The sequence below is a fragment of the Malus domestica genome, chromosome 07, assembly GCF_042453785.1.
Source record: "Malus domestica chromosome 07, GDT2T_hap1".
Classification (NCBI taxonomy): domain Eukaryota; kingdom Viridiplantae; phylum Streptophyta; class Magnoliopsida; order Rosales; family Rosaceae; genus Malus; species Malus domestica.
Genome location: NC_091667.1, coordinates 31,677,687 through 31,692,938, shown reverse-complemented (window position 1 = coordinate 31,692,938; position 15,252 = coordinate 31,677,687). Strand labels below are relative to the sequence as shown.

At 39.4% G+C, this 15,252-nt stretch overlaps 1 protein-coding gene across 3 annotated transcripts; it reads left to right on the top strand.

Moving 5' to 3' along the window:
• The first annotated feature begins 34 nt into the window (after window positions 1-34).
• On the top strand, window positions 35-14,789 carry LOC114819284 (ATP-dependent DNA helicase SRS2-like protein At4g25120). Of its 3 annotated transcripts, XM_070825352.1 has the most exons (26): window positions 35-292; window positions 401-564; window positions 650-848; window positions 1,008-1,064; window positions 1,148-1,253; window positions 1,339-1,472; window positions 1,609-1,683; window positions 1,837-1,962; window positions 2,055-2,186; window positions 2,276-2,359; window positions 2,670-2,783; window positions 2,947-3,047; window positions 3,186-3,252; window positions 3,637-3,687; window positions 4,797-4,874; window positions 5,061-5,270; window positions 5,406-5,444; window positions 5,660-5,731; window positions 5,850-5,936; window positions 6,009-6,065; window positions 6,192-6,397; window positions 6,491-6,584; window positions 6,798-6,848; window positions 7,007-7,069; window positions 7,291-7,350; window positions 14,542-14,789. In XM_070825352.1, the coding sequence occupies exons 1-26, from the start codon at window positions 137-139 to the stop codon at window positions 14,608-14,610; spliced, it is 2,652 nt and encodes an 883-aa protein (XP_070681453.1). In that variant the 5' UTR covers window positions 35-136; the 3' UTR covers window positions 14,611-14,789. The 3 variants fall into 3 exon arrangements, with proteins under 3 accessions (XP_070681453.1, XP_070681452.1, XP_028961865.2); XM_070825351.1 differs by lacking the exon at window positions 14,542-14,789 and having other exon boundaries at window positions 7,291-7,607; XM_029106032.2 differs by lacking the exons at window positions 6,798-6,848; window positions 7,007-7,069; window positions 14,542-14,789 and having other exon boundaries at window positions 7,291-7,607.
• Window positions 14,790-15,252: the final 463 nt, after the last annotated feature.

Sequence of the window (15,252 nt, the reverse complement as noted above, 5' to 3'; positions counted from 1 at the left end):
GTATATTAACAATTCCTCACAGTAATAAAGCATAAAACCTCAGTAATAATTTGGGTCATAACACGTTAGTGCCGCATCAGCGCCGCCTTTGAGTAGTGAAAACCAAACAGATTCTGTTAACCATGGATTGCCTAACATGCCGGATGAGTATTTGAAGTATTTGCTTTCTCTCAACGAAAGGCAGCGTGAGGCAGCTTGCAGCTATATTTCAGTACCTTTGATGATTGTTGCCGGCCCTGGAAGTGGAAAGACTTCAACGATAGTTGGGCGCGTTCTAATGCTGCTCAATGAGGTGTTGCTACTTTCCCTCTAACTTTTTCTTTCGTAATTGTGTGTTTCTCTACATTTCTTGTTTATGATCGAAATCTTATTCGTTTTTTTTTTTTTTTTGTGTTCTTAGGGCATTAGCACGTCGAACATTCTAGCAATGACTTTCACTACAGCAGCAGCTTCCGAGATGAGAGATCGAATTGGATCTGTGACTGGGAAAGCAACGGCAAAACTACTAACAATCAGTACATTTCATTCATTTTCATTGCAACTTTGCCGATCACATGCTGAGAAGTAAGCTATTGATTCACCTCCCTTGATTTTGAACACCATACATTTGGTGGTATAGCTGAGTCTGTTATGTTGGCTTGTGTTTTAGACTCAAGCGCAGACCAGAATTTTTGATATATGGACATGGGCAACAGAGAAGAGCAATCATTGAAGCTGTGCGGTTATCAGAAGATGAAAAGAGTAAAACGAATCTTAATGTTGCTATAGATGGGGAAGAGTCTGACGGCGTAACATCTCCACATCATTTTAAGGATGCATCAAAGAAATGGCTGAAGTTTGTGACACAGGTTAGTCTTGAATACCAAATTTAATGTTCAGATTATTGTGGATTAAGAACTCTAATCATTCGATTTAAAAAATATTAGCTACAATCAAGCTAGAATGACCAATACAATGGTGTGTCTTACAATATGTGGCATTAGGCAGTAAATTTATTTATGTTTCAGGCAAAAGCTTCTGGAAAGACTCCCGCTGAATGCCGAAGAATGGGTGATGTGACAGGAGTACGCTCAGAACTAGAATTTCAGATATCATTTCAGTTCTTTGAAACTATTGCTTATGAGTTTTAGCTCTCAATCTGAATCAGGGTGAAATTCTTAGGAATTACAATGATATCTTGAAATCGTGCAACGCTTTGGACTACCACGACTTAATTAGCTGCTCTGTGAAGCTGCTAAGTGATTTTCCTGAAGGTCTCTATCATCTAAGTATATTTCATTGATTTATCTAGTTTTACAAGTAATGCTAAATGTTGATACATGGTGTTCTCTTAATTAGTGTTGAAGGAGTGCCAGGAGTCATGGAAAGCTATTGTAATAGACGAGTTTCAAGACACAAGTGCTATGCAATATAGTCTTTTGCGGATTCTCGCCTCTCATAACCACATAACCATTGTTGGTGATGATGATCAGGCATGTTGTTGATTTATTATGGAAATCCAATGTTATTGCTCCCTCTCTCCCTCTCTCCCTCTCTCTCTCTCTCTCTCAGCTCATTCTAATCCAGCCCTTATCTGTTCTAAATCAAATAACATATATCCTGCTGCAGTCCATTTTCAGTTTCAATGGGGCGGACATTTCTGGATTTGATTCTTTTCGTAAAGATTTTTCAAATTACAAAGAGGTTCGCTTCGCACTTGACTGCTATGTTATCTTATGTCATTCACAGTGTCTTTTTTCATTATATATAGTATAGAACAAATATATTGTACAATTACAGGAAAGTAAGTTTTATTTTATGGGTTTCTGTGGGATTTGACATAACTTTATGGTTCAGATTAGGCTTAATAAAAACTTTAGGTCCACACGCTATATTGTGGAAGCTGCATCTTCTGTTATAAAAAACAATAAGAAGCGATGCCAACTAAAGAATGTTGACACGGACAATTCTTCTGGGTCTAAGGTACTTAATCTTTCCTTGCTCCAACAAGTACAATTTGATGTCATTTTTCAGTCCTTTTAGTTAGTGACACTGGTTTTACTGGCAAAATGTAGGTAATTATCAAGGAAAGTCACAATGAGGATGCACAATGCGCCTTTGTTGTCGACAAGATCCTGGAGACTGCATCGAAACGGTCAGAAGCAGGGTGCTCCTATGGAAATATAGCAATCCTTTACCGGAGGCAGGTCAAGCTTACTTGCCTTAGTGCTAATGTGAATGAGGTGAATCATATAAGACATTTTGGTCACATTTTCTTTTGTATTTTATGCTACAGGTATCAGGAAAAGTCTTCCAGACAGCCTTGCGTGAAAGGAAAATACCATTTAATGTTCATGGAGTGGCAGTTTATAGGAAGAAGGTAGTTAGCACTTGTCCAGATTATGAAAACCTATCTTCTCAGTTGTATGTATCTAATTTTTCCAATATTATTTTGCATAAGGTGGTTTTTGCTAGTAGAACTTAAGTTATAAAGAATGCATACAAAAATTGTAATAGGCAGAAGCTTTTCACCTTTTCCACCAGAATTTTGGCATCACTGGTCCTTTTCATTGTTTTTCGTGCTTGCTTTTCCATTCCCTTTTGGTCAGCTATTTTATCCAAGATTTTGCTACATTACGGTTTCTGGTACACTCTGTGATCTTGTTGATGTAGCATGTTTCTTATGGCAGGTAGTTAGAGCCATTGTTGCTATGATTAAAACAACTTTGCCTGGTTGTGATGATGGATCATATAGGCAAGTCTTCAAGGCTCTACTTGCTTTTGAGAAAGAGGAAAAGAAGAAGGTACACGTTCAATGGGAATGATGAATGAGCATCATATTCAATGTTCTTTTCAGCATTAAAGTTGTATATTCTTGCTATCCATTTAATCTTCTTTTTTTACACACTCAGCATTTAGGCTCACATCTCTGGATATCACTGTCTTTTTCTCTCTCTCTCTCTTCAGGTGATCGATTATATTGACAAAATTTCAACTCACAGAAAATGCAGCTTCATATCAGCTGCTTGTGACATCTTTAGTGCAAAAATTTCTGGTACCTTGAAGAGGTCTGTATGACAAGATGCTTTAACATTACATTTTTACATGGTTAATTCAAGATATACTCATGTTTCTTTCTTATTTGGTATTACAAGCATTTAAGATCTTTTGGATATGTACTGATTGGTCTCTTTACTTGATAATAGGACTCAGCTTACCCAAGGACGCAAGGTGCTGTTAACACTAGAGATGATTTCAAAACTTGTTCTCAGGGTAAATATATTCGGTAAATTGTAGCACCTCTTACGCATTGCTTATTGGCATGATGTAGTAGTAGTAGTTCATGAATCTCAATGGATAAAAAGGATATATTTTCAAATTTTTGGCGAAGTGAGATTCTGTCTACTTTGGTGATTTTTTTAGTTTGATTTTAGTTCTCTAATTGTTGGAACTCTGTATACTTTTCACGCCTCCTTGTTATTAGAAGGAAGAGTATCTCTTGCTCCCTTGCATTATTCTTGATTCGTCAATATTAATCCAAAATGTTATAGTTTTTGTTAGATCTGTGTTTCCAAAGAGGTAAAGGTTGTTCTGTGGAATACCTGTCTTTATTTAGTTGTGAATCTCTATGGTAGTCTCACTTATCAATGCACACAGGAACAATCGATTTCAGCTGTCATAACCTCAGTTGCGAATATGGTACCACAGGTTTGTCTTCCATTTCTCCAGAGTTGATATGTCATTTTTGAATCAAATTGCTTTTAATCATCTTTGAGGATGAGGATCACCATTCCATAACATTTTCTTCGTTTCATGCTTATATTCAATGCTTCGTAATAATTTATCGTTTGAGGAAGAGTACTTCCAGAGAAGATGCCACATCTACCTATGAGACAGATAAGGCAAGTCAAGACGACACCACACTCCGATACTTAGAAGTTTCGTGATTACGAGATCATTCTCCCACAATATTTCCTAATGTCATTTGTACTAAATCATTCACTTGTACTCACTAAATGAAAGCTTGAACCTATGTACTTGTGTAAACCCTTCACAATTAATGAGAACTCTTCTATTCCGTGGACGTAGCCAATCTGGGTGAACCACGTACATCTTGTGTTTGCTTTCCTATCTCTATCCATTTATATACTTATCCACACTAATGACCGGAGCAATCTAGCGAAGATCACAAAAAGCGATCGTTTTCGCTACCTAGGATCTATCTTGCAAGAGAACGGAGAATTAGATGGAGATCTCAACCATAGAATACGAGCTGGATGGAAAGAGTGCATCCGGCGTGTTGTGTGACCGTCGTAGGCCACTGAAGCTCAAGGGAAAATTTTATAGGACGGCAATAAGGCTAGCGATGTTGTATGGCACAGAATGTTGGGTGGTGAAGCATCAACACGTACACAAAATGGGTGTAGCGGAGATGAGGATGCTTCGTGGGATGTGTGGGCACACGAGAAAGGATAAGATTGGGAATGAGGATATCCGAGGTAAAGTAGGAGTAGCCGAAATTGTAGGAAATATGAGAGAAAATCGGCTCCGGTGATTTTGAACATGTGCAAAGAAGGCCGACTAACGCTCCGGTTCGAAGATGTGACTACGGGACAGAGGTTCAGGGCCGAAGGGGTAGAGGAAGACCTAGGACAACTTTGGAAGAGACTCTAAGAAAAGACTTAGAGTACTTGGATCTAACGGAGGACATGACACAAAACCGAGCGCAATGGCGTTCTAGGATTCATATAGCCGACCCCACTTAGTGGGAAAAGGCTTTGTTGTTGTTGTTGTTGTTGTTGACTTTCAATTTTTAGAAGTACCGTCTTGAGCAACGTGCAGTCGTTGATGTAGATGGAGGAAAACTGCTGAATGAAGACAATGACGTGAGATCTGTAAGTTTGCCGTTTGTGATGATTGTCATTTATACAATAAGCTTAAATGACCCGCTGCTTGGAAAACCCTTTTTTCCGTCAACAAGGTCTTAAATGAATAATTTCTCTATTTTAGTTAGTTAATCATTGTTGTCACTTAAATCTTGGTCCAACCCTGTTGCTGTGATGCGATTATTCTCATTGCAGGTTCTTCAGTACCTACTAGACGACGTATCTGATTTCTTATCAACTCATTTTGTTGCGGGAAAAGGGGAGAGAGAAGTCGTAGCAGAAGAAAAAGGCTGCGTTAATTTACTCAAAGCTTTCATCGACTACATATCTGAGCAGGAGAGTGAAAATTTTCACTCCCGAAGACATGACAACCAAAGTTCTGTCACTTTGACTACTATTCATCAGGTTCTAGATCTTTTTGATATCCTCTTATGCGAACCTCGCTAACTCTTATACTTGCGATGATTTCCCTATTGGACTTCCTTTGGAGTTCTACAAAACATTCTTGGCTTACTGTCTTTCTTTTTCATTCTCTTGCAGTCAAAAGGTTTAGAGTGGGATATAGTTTTCATAATTAAGGTATTTGCCTTAACATGTGGCTGTAATATTTTTCAGGTTGTTTATTTATTTATGTGTAGAGTTGAGGTGTTCTGTCATTAGATTTACGGATTAAACATGCCAATGCTATACCTAATTGATGGCTTGAAATTGGTATTCTGTTCTACTATATTCATGACGATATCAACCTCTTCAAATCATCTTAGCTTGCTTTAATGCTCATGCCAATAACACAGGTAAATGAATCTGAGATCCCGTTGTTGCATGAATTCAATGGGGTTGCAAAAGAAAATGGGACCTCCATTGAGGTGTGTGGTAAATTGTTCAACATTTTTCAGTTATATGCAGAGCTTTGACATGTTTTTCACAATAATCCCACTCTTTTTTCTTTTGATCAATAACTCAATAATCCCACTCTAATCATAGGAGGAGAGACGCCTATTATATGTTGCAATGACTCGTGCTCGAAAAAAGCTTTTCATTCTTTATGTTACGATGGATTCCAGTTGGCAGGTTCGTTTTAGCTTGAATTCCTGTCCTCCTTATTTGTTGTTGTTGCTCTGACTGAGAAGGTGACTCCTTCAGATGCTTCAACCTTCGCGATTTCTGAAAGAAATTCCAAATCATCTACGAGAAGTCCAGGTGTGTATTACTGTTCATTATCCTCAGTTGTTCTGCTGTTTAGTCAAAAATACAAATAATGAAGAATCTGAAGTGTTTCTAATCTTATTAAGTCTAGTGTGGATGAATGCAATTTTTGTTTTGTAGGCTGACGTAAGTACAGAAGGCTTGCAATCAAAGCATCATGACACTTCAAAAGAAACTACTCCGTCAACAGATGATCTGAAACCAAATCTCCTACCTTCTGAAGTTATTACAGTGCAAAATGATCTCCATCATAGTAAATTTGACGTTGCCTCTGCAGAATTGATGGAATTTGGGGAGGAAAACCATGGAAATGGCTTCTTAAAAAGGTTTTGCTTGCAATTATGGGTGTACTATTATAACTAGCATTTTTGGTTGGTTATGTTCATGTTTAACTTTATTCTTCTGTCACTGTGCAATAGATTCAGTGTGGATGAGAGATCAATTTTCTCGCATGTATTTAATGACTGGGCTAAGAAGGAAGCATTTCAAGATCCTAAGAGATTACTTGACAAGGTGAATTGGATTTATATATAATCACAGTACTCAGTTGAGGCAGTAGAACTTATTTCATTTATGTCTGAGACCGGGGTATAGTTTCATTTTTGTTTGAGAGATAAGAATCATACTGTTTTGCCTTCAGACTTTTAACTTTGGATTGGTGGCAATGTGAATGCCGAAGATTAATGTTCTGACTACTGCTTATATTTTCTGTTGTACCTGTTACAGATTGGTTTTGTAATAGATGAACGCATACGAGCCAAGAACTACAAACACAAGGTCATAAATTTAGTCCTTTAACTTCCTATTCAATAACTGTTCTTCCCTATTTTTTAACATGCCTCACCGCATGAAGAAGTTGTTGGTGTTTGAATACTTGTGTTTGGATGTGATGCGTATACGTTTTTATATTACTGATTGACTTATGTAACTCTCAGGACGGTTTGCGCTCACTCAAATCTTGCTTGAAAGATGAAGATGCATTTCATTATGCCCAATATGTAAGTATCTTGGTACTTTCCAGTTTGTGCTCTGAAAATTTCTGAAACTAAAAACAAAAGAATCACGGGATTTAGGATCTTGAATAGGCGAGCCTTCTTTTGTTTTCGTTAATATCTGTCGTAATATGCAACTACAGCTACTTTATTTCAATAGGTTTGTACACATAATTGGTATAATATGCTATCCAGCTCGACATCAACGTTATATTTCTTTGTAACAGGTTTTGAGATGGCAGAAAATACCTGCAGATCAACGCGCTCATTTGATGAGGGAAAAACAGGTTAGGTGTAAGACGGTTCCCTTTGTCACACTTTGGTTGTTTTCGGTAGCAAACTATTGCTTTGTGTTTGAGAACGACAGTATCGATTGCGGTTGGCAAATATGCCGACTTATAGAACAAACACCATTATAAACCTTGGTCAAAAAAACACACCATCATAAATCAAGTAGAATAAAATATGAATAAAATATTAAAGGAGTGATAATATCAAGACCATGGCACGGAGACAGAGTGAAAAAATAAATAAAATACTAAAAAAATTGATAGAACCCACACTAGTTTGACAGTGTATATTTTTTAATGGTAAAACTAGAACTTACCGCCCACTACAAAGCGCCAACTATCTATACAACAACAACAACAACAACAAAGCATTTTCCAACTAAGTGGGGTCGGCTATATGAATCCTAGAACGCCATTGCGCTCGGTTTTGTGTTATGTTCTCCGTTAGATCCAAGTACTCTAAGTATTTTCTTAGAGTCTCTTCCAAAGTTTTCCTAGGTCTTCCTCTACCCCTTCGGCCCTGAACCTCTGTTCCGTAGTCACATCTTCGAACCGGAGCGTCAGTAGGCCTTCTTTGCACATGTCCAAATCACCGGAACCGATTTTCTCTCATCTTTACTTCAATTTCGGCTACTCCTACTTTACCTCGGATATCCTCATTCCCAATCTTATCCTTTCTCGTGTGCCCACACATCCCACGAAGCATCCTCATCTCCGCTACACCTATTTTGTGTACGTGTTGATGCTTCACCGCCCAACATTCTGTGCCATACAACATCGCTGGCCTTATTGCCGTCCTATAAAATTTTGCCTTGAGCTTCAGTGGCCTACGACGGTCGCACAACACGCCGGATGCACTCTTACACTTCATCCATCCAGCTTGTATTCTATGGTTGAGATCTCCATCTAATTCTCCGTTCTCTTGCAAGATAGATCCTAGGTAGCGAAAACGGTTGCTTTTTGTGATCTTCGCTAGATTACTCCGGTCATTAGTGTGGATAAGTATATAAATGGATAGAGATAGGAAAGCAAACACAAGATGTACGTGATTCACCCAGATTGGCTACGTTCACGGAATAGAGGAGTTCTCATTAATTGTGAAGGGTTTACACAAGTACATAGGTTCAAGCTCTCCTTTAGTGAGTACAAGTGAATGATTTAGTACAAATGACATTAGGAAATATTGTGGGAGAATGATCTCGTAATCACGAAACTTCTAATTATCGGAGTGTGGTATCGTCTTGACTTGCCTTACCTGTCTCATAGGTAGATGTGACATCTTCTCTGGAAGTACTCTTCCTCCATCCGGGGGTGGTATCTTTAACTGGTGGAGATGCATAAGGTAATGTATCAATTTCACTTGAAGCTTACTTGTAGTTTCAGGCTTAGTCAAGCGCGATACAAACCATGTAGTAGGAATCCCCAAGTCGCCGAGCTAGGGGATTTGCTGAAAGAGGTGACAGATAAGGTAAGCAATCAGAGCTCCGGCTGATTGTTCACATTCTCCTTATCTTGCAGGCAACATGAAGGATAAAGAGAAGAAAAATGAGAAAAGATGATATGGGATACTTTTGCTTTTGAAGAAGTAACTTTCCACAAGCTTATTCTTGAACTGAGCTGGAGGGTTTTCTGGTTTCCTCCAGAGTATAAGGCCGACTGAAGAATTTGAGGGTCAAAACAAGTCCATCAAATCTAGAGTATGTTCGACCCTGCTGATATGGGATACTTTTGCTTTTGACAGAGTAATGGATGTATCGGCACGTGTGCTGTTATGCTTGTCTCCACATGCTTCCTTGTATCTTTCTCACTTGCCCAATCTGTTCCTCAGGCAGATGCGGTATCTTCCCTGGGAGCATAAGATGTTGAAGATGAGTACTCGAGAGCAATGCCAGGTAAGTAATCAGGTAAGGGGTTCCAGGCAGTCAGTTCCTGGCTGGAAGCTTGATTCCAAGTGCTGACTGATTGCTCTCTTTCTCCTTGTCTTGCAGGTAAGAACAAGGCCAAAGGAAAAGACAGGGAAAAAACATGATATGGGATACTCTTGCTTTTAACCCTGATGATATGCGATATTCTTGCTCTAGTATAGCTTGTTTGCAGAGGTATTATCGGGGAGGGGGAAGAAAGCTGAATATTTTGAAAGGCTTCGTTGGGAGTGGCCTCTCAGATATGAGGAAGGGTTGAACATTTTTGCAGGTCTGCCTGTCCGTTGGGGATGGAGGTCGACATATATAGGAGTCTCCCTAACAACAAGTAGTAATGCTATTCCTTTACCCTGCTTAGTCATAGCACGGTAGTGGGACCTGCCAGCTTCACATGTTTTAACTCTGTCAGAGCACTTTGAAAAAGTGGTCTGTGGTATCTGGAAAGCTGATGTTCCGTGTGAAGATTATAGACAAGCTTTATCCAAGGAGATCCGGCTCTTGAAGTTGGGAAAGTGGTGCCTCTTCGGTTTTCGAACAAGCAATCCTATTGATGATCTGGCTCTCGAGATTCGGAGAATGATGCCTCTTCGATTTTTTAGAAAGCAATCATGCTGGGGGTCTGGCTCTCGAGATTCGGAGAGCGGTGTCTCTTCGATTTTTGAGAAAGTAATCATGTTGGGAGTCTGGCTCTCGAGATTCGGAGGGCGGTGCCTCTTCGATTTTGGAGCAAGCAATCTTGTTGGGAGTGTTTTCTCGAATGTGAGTAAAGGTTGGGCATGTTTGCTAGTCTACCTTGCCACGAAGCACAGAGGTTGACACACAGGGACTTTCCAATTATCCAGCAATGGTACTGTTCGTTTACCCTTTTCGATTTTTGATAAAGTAGTCATGTTGGGAGTCTAACCCTCGAGATTTGGAGGACGGTGGATTTTGGAGCAATCAATCTTGTTGGGAGTGTTTTCTCGAATGTGAGTAAAGGTTGGGCATGTTTGCTAGTCTACCTTGCCACGAAGCACAGAGGTTGACACACAGGGACTTTCCAATTATCCAGCAGTGGTACTGTTCCTTTACCCTTGTGGGTAATAATATGGTAGCTAGACCTTCAAAATTTATGTGTCTAAACTTTGTTAGTGCTGTTTCTTTGCTATTCTTTTACCCTTCTTGGTCAGAGCGATGTAGTGGGAGCTGCAAGCTTCATGTGCTCAACTTTGGCAGAGAACTTTGGCAAAGTTATCTGTGGTACCCATGAGCTATTGTTGCGTGTGGGAAGTAGGTGATTGAACAGTAAGATTCATGTGCTTTCTACTTTACCAGAAGTCTTCGACAGAATGCCCATAATTTCCGCAAAGCTGAGTGTGCGTGTGACAGGTGCTGACAAGGCTGGAAAAATAGGTGCCTCTTCGATTTCTGAGATCGGCCCTCGTGGTCTCTGAGCATCCCAGCTTTTGAGAAAGCGAGCGCCTCTTCGATTGATTCGGAGAACGATGTCTCTTCGATTTTTGAGAAAGCAATCATGCTGGGGGTCTGGCTCTCGAGATTCGGATAGCGGTGTCTCTTCGATTTTTGAGAAAGTAATCATGTTGGGAGTCTGGCTCTCGAGATTCGGAGGGCGGCGCCTCTTCGATTTTGGAGCAGGCAATCTTGTTGTGAGTGTTTTCTCGAATGTGAGTAAAGGTTGGGCATGTTTGCTAGTCTACCTTGCCACGAAGCATAGAGGTTGACACACAGGGACTTTCCAATTATCCAGCAATGGTACTGTTCCTTTACCCTCTCTTCGATTTTTGAGAAAGTAGTCATGTTGAGAGTCTGGTTCTCGAGATTCGGAGGACGGTGCCTCTTCGATTTTGGAGCAAGCAATCTTGTTGGGAGTTTTCTCGAATGTGAGTAAAGGTTGGGCATGTTTGCTAGTCTACCTTGCCACGAAGCACAGAGGTTGACACACAGGGACTTTCCAATTATCCAGCAGTGGTACTGTTCATTTACCCTTGTGGGTAATAATATGGTAGCTAGACCTTCAAAATCTATGTGTCTAAACTTTGTTAGTGCTGTTTCTTTGCTATTCTTTTACCCTTCTTGGTTAGAGCGATGTAGTAGGAGCTGCAAGCTTCACGTGCTCAACTTTGGCAAAGTTATCTGTGGTACCCATGAGCTATTGTTGCGTGTGGGAAGTGGGTGATTGAACAGTAAGATTCATGTGCTTTTTACTTCACCAGAAGTCTTCGACAGAATGCCCATAATTTCCGCAAAGCTGAGTGTGCGTGTGACAGGTGCTGACAAGGCTGGAAAAGTAGGTGCCTCTTCGATTTCTGAGATCGGCCCTCGTGGTCTCTGAGTAGCCCAGCTTTTGAGAAAGCGAGCGCCTCTTCGATTTCTGAGATTGGCCTTCGTGGTCTTTGAGCAGCCCAACTTTTGAGAAAGCAAACGCCTCTTCGATTTCTGAAGCTCCGTCGAGTGCAGATTTTTATAGGGGCTGTCATTAAGTTCTAAAGCACACTTGAAATCCACCAGTAGAAGCTCCATTCTTGCACTTCTAAGATCTTGATTTATCCGACATCTTCTCTCTTCAACACCTTTGAAAATGTCTGGCCCCTCCGACCGTCGTTTTGACTTGAACCTTGTTAAAGAGGCAGCCCCGCCTTCTCCAGACAACATATGGCGCACATCCTTCGTCTCCCCTACTGGTCCTCTTACCGTTGGGGATTTCGTAATGAAGAATGATATGACCGCTGCGGTGATGGCCAGGAACCTTCTCACTCCCAAAGATAACAAACTACTTTCCAAACGGTCTGATGAGTTAGCTGTTAAGGATTCGCTGGCTCTCAGTGTTCAGTGTGCAGGTTCTGTGTCTAATACGGCCCAACGCCTATTTGCTTGAACCCGCCAAGTTGAATCATTGGCGGCTAAAGTGATGAGTCTCAAACAGGAGATTAGATGGCTCAAGCATGAGAATAAACAGTTGCACCGGCTCGCACATGACTATGCTACAAACATGAAGAGGAAGCTTGACCAGATGAAGGAATCTGATGGTCAGGTTTTACTTGATCATCAGAGATTTGTGGGTTTGTTCCAAAGGCATTTATTGCCTTCATCTTCTGGGGCTGTACCGCGTAATGAAGCTCCAAATGATCAACCTTTGATGCCTCATCCTTCTAGGGTTCTGTCCAGTTCTGAGGCTCCGAATGATCCCCCTCTGGTGCCTTCTCTTTCTGGGGCTCTACCGGCTGCTGAGACTTCTCCTAAGCAACCTTATGTATATGTACATATTTGTAGCTTATCGGGAATATCAATAAATAAGCTTTCCTTCATTTCAACGTTTGTGTTAAATACACCAAATCATTCTTCGCTAAGTTCTTTGAATTTTCTTTTGTTGAAGCTTTGTGAGTGGAGCATGTAGGTTGAGGTAGTGTTCCCTTAATTTCCCGAGTGAGGAAAACTTCTCGGTTGGAGACTTGGAAAATCCAAGTCACTGAGTGGGATCGGCTATATGAATCTTAGAACGCCATTGTGCTCGGTCCTGTGTCATGTCCTTCGTTAGATCCAAGTACTCTAAGTCTTTTCCTAAAGTCTCTTCCAAAGTTTTCCTAGGTCTTCCTCTACCCCTTCGGCCCTGAACCTCTGTCCCATAGTCGCATATTCTAATCGGAGCGTCAGTAGGCCTTCTTTGCACATGTCCAAACCACCGTAACCGATTTTCTCTCATCTTTCCTTCAATTTCGGCTACTCCTACTTTACCCCGGATATCCTCATTCCTAATCTTATCCTTTCTCGTGTGCCCACACATCCAACGAAGCATCCTCATCTTCGCTACACCCATTTTGTGTACGTGTTGATGCTTCACTGCCCAACATTCTGTGCCATACAGCATCACCGGCCTTATTGCCGTCCTATAAAATTTTCCCTTGAGCTTCAGTGGCATACGGCGGTCACACAACACGCCGGATGCACTCTTCCACTTCACCCATCCAGCTTGCATTCTATGATTGAGATCTCCATCTAATTCTCCGTTCTTTTGCAAGATAGATCATAGGTAACGAAAACGGTTGCTCTTTGGTATTTCTTGATCTCCGATCCTCACCCCTAACTCGTTTTGGCCTTCATTTGTACTGAACTTGCACTCCATATATTCTGTCTTTGATCGGCTTAGGCGAAGACCTTTAGATTCCAACACTTCTCTTCAAAGGTTAAGCTTTGCATTTACCCCTTCCTGAGTTTCATCTATCAACACTATATCGTCTGCGAAAAGCATACACCAAGGAATATCATCTTGAATATGTCCTGTTAACTTATCCATTACCAACGCAAAAAGGTAAGGACTTAAGGATGAGCCTTGATGTAATCCTACAGTTATGGGAAAGCTTTCGGTTTGTCCTTCATGAGTTCTTACGGCAGTCTTTGCTCCTTCATACATATCCTTTATAGCTTGGATATATGCTACTCGTACTCCTTTCTTCTCTAAAATCCTCCAAAGAATGTCTCTTGGATATCCTCCAACTATCTATATTTATATATTTTATTTAGGGATGTGATATCCACACATCATTTTTTTATTTAGGAGTGAGAAGTAAAAAAAGTTGTGTAGATAGCACACTCCTTTATTTATCAATTGTAATGATAAATCAAGACCTGACTTTTTATATTTATAGAGTTTTAGTTTTTGAACAATGTTTTATTTTCTTTATTTTCTTTTTTAAGTCCAACTGATTTATATAATAAAAATAGAGAAGTGTATTGGCATTTCAAAAATCTCATTCTACACTCATCATAAGTGTATTTTTCTTTTTTAATATAGAAAATTTGGAGTATAAAATGAGATTTTTGAAGTGCTAATAATAATTTTATACAAATATACAATAAATTATTTAAAACCGTCTAGGCCGCCTAGCCGCCTAATCGCCCAGGCTTCGCCTAGCTGCCTAGGCACTAGGCTCCAATCCTTCGCCCGACTGGCGTCTAATGTTATTTTTCTTTCCTAATGTTATTTGATTCAAAATTAACTTATCTCCATTGAATTCAGATCATTTTTGGATTTTCTTTGTGAGGATTTTGGAGATCTGTGAATCATATACGTTCATCATACATCTTGCAGTAAAAAATTATTTTAAATTACTTTATTTAAAATTAAACAAAAATAATATTCGATAAAAAACAACTACACAATATACGATGAACAAGATTCACGAACACCCCAAAATCCTCACAAAATTTTGAAAAAGATCCTGTTGAATTTCCATCGATATTGAATTACAACAAAACACTTCTTATATAGCAACAGAATCCTATAACCAGCTGTGGAAATGGGCCATTAGGAGCTATCTGCCAAAAGAACGACAAATAAACAGTTGTCCGCTCAACAAAGAAACGGAGATAGCTTTCTGTGCTCCTGCTTTTCATCGTTTTGAGCGCTCCCTTTCATTCTAACACTTTGTGATTTAGTCACGTATTTGTAAATAAATAATGAGAGTATTAATGCAACATTTTTTATACTGTTTATTTTTAATAAAAAATTATTTTTTTTATTTTTTTCTGGTATTATTTACTACACATTCATTTTTCTTTTTTCATTAAAACTAAAGTTTTTTTTTAACTTTTCTTTAGTTTTCGTAGAAATAATAGGTTTAATTGAATTAATAGTAAGGTAGTTATAAAATAATCCATGTGATAAGTAAATTAAGATTTAAGCTTCTATGGTAAAATATGTTAGGATTTAGATTTAAAATTTAAAATTTTGTTAATTCTTCATTAATTGTTAGCATATGAAAGCATAAATCATAATTTTTTTAATCTTCTAACCACCATATTACAACGGAAACTAATAATCCAATCAAGATCTATAATTAAGCTTTAGCCTTAATCATGATTAAATGGCATGCTGGAAGACTGAGAGAGGAAAAGGAGATACCATCCTTCCTCTAACCTACTTTTCTCGATTAAATATATTAAATTAAGAGGTGGTTGGGTAGGCAAGTGTAGATTAAAT

Excerpts from the sequence above, each read along its gene's own strand:
- LOC114819284 (XM_070825351.1), top strand. The coding sequence starts at position 137 with ATGCCGGATGAGTATTTGAAGTATTTGCTTTCTCTCAACGAAAGGCAG. Across the intron at positions 1,684-1,836 it reads ATTTTTCAAATTACAAAGAG|ATTAGGCTTAATAAAAACTT; the intron begins GTTCGCTTCGCA and ends TTTATGGTTCAG. Across the intron at positions 3,253-3,636 it reads TTTCAAAACTTGTTCTCAGG|GAACAATCGATTTCAGCTGT; the intron begins GTAAATATATTC and ends CAATGCACACAG.